The sequence below is a fragment of the Dunckerocampus dactyliophorus genome, chromosome 9, assembly GCF_027744805.1.
Source record: "Dunckerocampus dactyliophorus isolate RoL2022-P2 chromosome 9, RoL_Ddac_1.1, whole genome shotgun sequence".
Lineage (NCBI taxonomy): Eukaryota > Metazoa > Chordata > Actinopteri > Syngnathiformes > Syngnathidae > Dunckerocampus > Dunckerocampus dactyliophorus.
In genome coordinates this window covers 25,663,751-25,669,750 of record NC_072827.1, presented here as the reverse complement: position 1 = coordinate 25,669,750, position 6,000 = coordinate 25,663,751, and the positions used below count along the sequence as shown (strand labels likewise).

The following is a 6,000-nucleotide window of genomic DNA, read 5'->3' as shown; positions in this document are numbered from 1 at the left end:
TTTGCCACTGTAGATCCCACTTTTCATTTAGTGGCACACAAAGCACAACCCTCCCTTCCTCTTGTACAACACTGGTCCTTGTCCGATGTTCTATGCTTTGTGTTCTTTGACCTCCTCATTTCTATAAATATTCACTTTAGATGTGCATAAATGTTGTCAGTACACACACAATGTTTACATTTTTTTTTAAATGGAAAAAAAAAACACAACACAAAGCTGACATGCAGTGTTTTATTTTTGAAATATATAGAACTTCTTAGCTTATCTACATTGGAGTTCTTTTAGCCCAGGGTTTTGCCATGGGAGGCGCAGCAGCTTTAGAAAAATAAAGAACATCATTTCCAGACATGCTAAGCTGACTTCAGCTATGTTATAAATAGGGGTGTCACGAGACTCAATTCACCAGACGTGACAACGAGACGAGACTGGGTCTACGGGAATGAGACGAGATTTTAATGTTACTTTTAAGAAAAGTACAATGAAAAAATATTTAAAAAATATATGACAGTATATTGCAATCAGCTAAATTAATTTCTTCTACGTTACACTCTTCTGCACTCTGTGTGTATGCTAGCGGCCCCGCTTCCACCCACCGAGACAAAAAGACTGAGTAACTAACGAAAGGGCTCACTCCGTTCATGCCGTTGTTCTGTGGAACAAACACGCCAAGGTGCTGAATCCTCTTCCTGCCTGTTTGGAGGCGAGACACAAGGAAAACAGACAACATGCACATGGCAATATAAAGAGGCCGGCAAAATGACCAAGGTCAGTTTCATTTATCGTGTGATTAATTTATTCATTTATTATCGGCCCAGGGCTGGTGCCCATGAGACACTTTTTTCTGAACAACAAATCTTGTCACGTTTCAATCTTGGGAGATCTTGCGGCATGAGATCTTGTGACACCCCTAGTTATACATGAATGGATTTTTAGCTCCTACAATGGGAAGGTGTTAATCCAACCTTTCAAAGTCTTTAAAAGCTGCTTTCAATCCAATTCATCCAATAATCCGTTTGTTATTATTACATACTGTAATAATTCTTTTGTGAATGTAGTGAGTGACGATACAGTCAGACAATGCAGTTAAACAGGACTTAAACAGAAATACTAGCCACAGCGTGGTGGAGGAATGCAAGCTGACTGTCTAAAAGTGTGATGATCCGGGTTTCCCAGTCGCTTTTTGTTAGGAAAAAGAAGACCTCAGACCATAAGTAACTGTGTCAATTCAGACGGTGATTTAGACAAATGTAAAAAATGGATGAAATTATAAATGTTTATTAGAAAGTCTGTTTTATTTTGTGTTCTATAAAGTTTCAGTAAATTCAAATGGAACAACAAAAAAACAACAAATACATTCGACCTTGCTTCAGTTGCTTGATGTTTGAGGCAGTGGATGAAGAACTTAATGTATTTGCATTCAAGCACTTAAGGACAATTTAATACAAGATTTGTGTAAACTGTGGGCTCTGTGACTATAAGAAATGATTATACAGGGATCAATGGCATTCAAGACTAAACCAAATAAAAACAATTTGTGATTGTGGAATGTACAACACAACAACATAGAAGCTTTGTGAACTCATTAATGCAAATTCCAAATGTCTTTAGCTCTTGCTTAACTGTAAATGTGCATTTTGAAGACGTTTCAGATGACTTTACTGTACTGTACAAAGCCAAATGGACAAAATTCATCCATCTGCAAAACAAACACGTTATGTAGCACCAGTAGATGAAAACAAGTCATGCAGCAAATTGTGTTGCTTCATTGGTTAAAAAAAAAAGAAAAAAAAGAAAGCAGTTCAAGATATTGGGGGTCAAGTCCATTAGTGTGGAATCCAGTGCAGCCTCTATTCTTACAGTATGACCAGTGTGGATGAGTCTCCTCTAAACAAAAAGACTGGCCATGCGTGCTCCGCGTCTCCTATGTGCTTATTGAGGCCATGACTCCTTGCTTGATGGCTACTGCTGAAAATGCAAAAGGTTCTTGGATCAAAAGGAGAAACATGCGAAATGCAAAAATACCAAAATGTCATACAATACTTTTCTACAAGAGAGGAGAAATATGATCTTAGGGGAAAAGTAAACTTGACACACTTATATGTGAGAACAACGCTAAAACCCCACAGCATTTAAATATGTGGAATTAAATTATGGAACGGATTGAGTAAGGAAATCAAACAATGCACCAAGATGAGCGAATTACAGAAACAATACAGTACAAGCTGTTGATGTTTGCTGAATATAAGGAAGAACAGTCTTGAACTTGTTGCATTATGCTTGTCTCTATTTATTATTACACTGATTATTATATTTATTTTGAAAAAATCTTATTACATCAACAAACTGTGACATTATCTTATCATTCTTCTGTGTATTAAATATGGAATAAAGGAAGTGAACAAATGTACTGCATAAGATGTGGAACGGATAAAATTCAAATAAATAAAAAAATTTACAACATTTATTCATTAATTAATCATATAAATACAGAAGAAATCATAAATTAAATAATTATTTTAAAATACTTAAAAAGATTACATGATAAAAGATACAAAATTTAAATGTAAATGTAAAATTTAATTTAAAACAATTTAAATAAATAATAAATAATACATGAAATAATTACACATTGTATTACAAATGAAAAAAATGTAAAAGTATTTTAAGTATAATAATATAAAGAAATATATATTACAATTATTTAATTAATTAAAACTGTACATTAACTTAAACGTAATAAAATATTTATTCATATCATATGGTTTATTTATATTCTATACCTACATTAATTGTATTACATTTAAACTTAGTGTATACAATTCCAATTATTAAATGCTCAAAATATTTTCCTTCAACGTTGCAACATTCCTCAAATCTTTCCACACACAGAATTCCACAATTTCCACAATTCCCATCTGTACGTTTGGTCTACCCTGTACGTTCAAAATATTTGTATGTCGATGTGTCCACACTTTAGGGACACCCTGCATGTATAGTTGAAATCTCCAGGCATCACTGCAAACGTGACCACTAGAGGCTTGGCAGTTCAGGAATCAGAGCAGTCTAATGGGATGCTAAAAACTTGTTTTAAGATGATGCCATGACACTCTCTGTCCATGATCACACCTGCAATCTTCTTTAAGAAAGACCAATATTTATGTTGGAGAAAAGTAACAGTAGCTCAGCCATCCTAACAAGACATTTTGGTCTTTGTTGGAGTCTCCTGACATACTCACAGGGCTCCTTTTACATGTACATGAATAATACTTGGAAGACATCACGTACCTGCATTTCCACAAGCCCTCACACACTGTTCATGCGTGTCAAAGCGATTCTGGTTTCCACCACAGCCTCCATACCAGAAGCGTGCGCAGCTCTTGCTGGGAGCATCGTAGTGCCACTTCAGGACAAATTTGGCACATGTGCCCTCTTCTTTGGGAAGCTTGCAAATATCCTCAGCTGTAGAGGATGCTGTCAAGTAAACACAATTCTATTCAGCACCTTAGATGTTCAAGTAGAGTTGCTCCTGTTATTCTTCACTCATTGGTTTAAAAAAATGAGTACAGTCATCCCTCGCCATTTCGGGGTTAAAATTTTATACCTTTACTCGATCGTGTTTTTTTCCAAAATAGATGAATCAATAAACCTTGCTGTTTAGTGGTTGAATACGGCCTATTAGTCAACATATATGCACACTTAAACAAATGTTAAGTATTTTTTACCTAAATTAAGCAATTTTTCAAGCATTAAAAATGGCTAAACAAACTAAAATACAAATTTAAGGCATTGAAAAGACGCATTCAGACTTTGATATGTAGTATTCTACACTGGTCACTAGGTGTCTGGAATGTTACTTGATCGCCAAAACAACAAGCACAATGAATTATCTCACAACAGGCACAATAAACCCTCATAAAAATCCCCAATAAAAACACGGGACACTGTTGCTACAGTAACCCAAAGCAAGTTGAAACTCAACCCTGATAGCAGCACACACAAGCACAAGTCTTATTTATGTCTTTAATGGCTTATTGACTCTTGACACTGATTGACTGTATTGGGTAATACAAGAGTAAAGGTGACTATAGGGGTGTTATTTCATGTCTAGAGGGCTCTAATAATGTAAAAACAAAATGTATTTAGAAGGTCGTGAACCGGTTTTCTATGCTCTAACTACAAAAATATTAAATTTAGAAATGAAGAATCCTACTTCACAGAAATTCACTTATCACGGTCGGATCTGGAACCAATTAACTGTTTTAAATGAGGGACGACTGTACAACCAAATCAGCATAATTTTTTACAGCCATGGCCCAAAACATTGGCATCTTTGACATGCCAATATTTTTGGCCACGAGTGAGTTTTTTCCATCGGCTTTCGGGTTTGATCAAAGTTACTTAAGATTTGTCAGATCAAAATGCGATAGCTAAATATGCCTTCTATCAAAACATAATAGTAGCGTCTACAGTATTTCGGAACTTCACTACTTCCTGCTTCTGCACTCTAAGCAGCATGGGAACTGTATTTCTTTTAGGGTAAACAAAAAATAATCTACTGCCATTGGCAATTTTAAATGTGTCTTTACATAACTTAAATGAACGGTAGTAGCAGCTACAACCGCCATCATTATTTTAACTGTTAGTTTTTGTTTCCGTTTGTGAAAAGTTAATTAGTTAAATGCATCATGCTTAGGTCATGCATGCAAAGTTATAAGGCACTTAAAAATGTACCGTCATTGTTTTGTGACTCAGTTAAATAAAAAAAAAGTCTGTTTGTCCAGTCCTATATTTTGCCATTGTAGTTGTCTTAAAAGTAATGTTAAAATATCGTCTCTTTTCGTTCTCGTGAACCCAATATTGCTATTGTCTTGTCTCGTGAGCTGAGTGTATTGTGACACCCCTATTAACCACACAGTTCATTTAAGTACATTTGATTCTAGCTATGTGATGTAATTAAGTGAAGCTGAGCTGAGCTGTGATGAAAAATGAAGGAGAGAGTGTCTTAGAGCTTACTTGTAGCCGGGCGGTTCTCCACTTCCTCAACCTGCTGCACCTCAAGTTGTGGCTCTGACACTGTTATGGCAGACATTTTAACAAATACGTAAATACATACATACTGTATAGATACATGCATGCATACACGGTCAGGTCTGGAACCAATTAACCATGATAAACAAAGGATTACTGCATATCACTTGAATGCGATTTATATTCTAAAAAAAGCATGCATTCATTAACATGCAAGGACACTCACCAGTCTCTGGTTTGTCCAGTGGTGTGGTATTTACTGGACTGGTCATCTGTTTGACGGTTCCATGCTCTGCTGCCTCTGTCAAAGACACATGTATTTGTGTAGCTTGTATAACAAAACTTTATTTACAATTCTATACTTCCACAGTCTATTCTGTCTCGAAATCAGTTCAACTTTTGTTCAACTTACTTGTAGTGATAATGCCTTTGTGAGTGGAAATCACATAACCATCTGCACCATGGGCTGTGACCACAGCGTGATATGTTTGAGCACTTTCCAAGTGGTCTACAGAAAGCTCTGCACCCGACACGTTGGTCTTCAACACCAGTGCATGGTCACGCAGCCGGGTCACCACCACTTCAAAGTAGACAACGTGTTTGGGTTCCGGGTTGTTCCAACGCAATTTCAAACTGCTTGAGGTGATGTTTGAGACGTGGAGATCGTCTAATGGTGGTAAAACAATGGTGTCAAGGCATGGCTGTTGTGAATAAAGGTCAAGTATGAGTTAGACCACACAAAAATCAAAGCGTGCAGGGGTCCACTTTGATATTTTTATGTATTTTTTTTATTTTGCAAAAGGCTAAAAAAAAAGTATATTTAAAGTATATTGAAAGACAGAGCTCTGTTTTAGTATTAGTTATAAGTGTCAACATTTCAGCTGTGCTGTGGGCTAGTAAAATCCACGTTGTGGGTCACAAATGGCCTCCGGGCCGCAGTTTGTACACCGCTAAGTTAGCCCAAAGCTAATA

At 36.3% G+C, this 6,000-nt stretch overlaps 1 protein-coding gene across 3 annotated transcripts in view; it reads right to left on the bottom strand.

Annotated features, from left to right (window-relative positions):
• Positions 1–217: 217 nt before the first annotated feature.
• LOC129187469 (collagen alpha-3(VI) chain-like) overlaps positions 218–6,000 on the bottom strand; it is a 118,406-nt gene continuing 112,623 nt past the window's right edge. For 2 of the 3 annotated variants that reach the window (XM_054786828.1, XM_054786831.1), the window contains 5 exons: positions 5,441–5,695; positions 5,255–5,329; positions 5,014–5,073; positions 3,286–3,471; positions 218–1,965 (listed from right to left, as the gene is read on the bottom strand). In XM_054786828.1, the coding sequence (XP_054642803.1) occupies positions 1,922–1,965; positions 3,286–3,471; positions 5,014–5,073; positions 5,255–5,329; positions 5,441–5,695 (620 nt within the window). In that variant the 3' untranslated portion in view covers positions 218–1,921. The remainder of the gene's footprint in view (positions 1,966–3,285; positions 3,472–5,013; positions 5,074–5,254; positions 5,330–5,440; positions 5,696–6,000) is intronic. The other variant, XM_054786830.1, reaches the window with a different exon arrangement.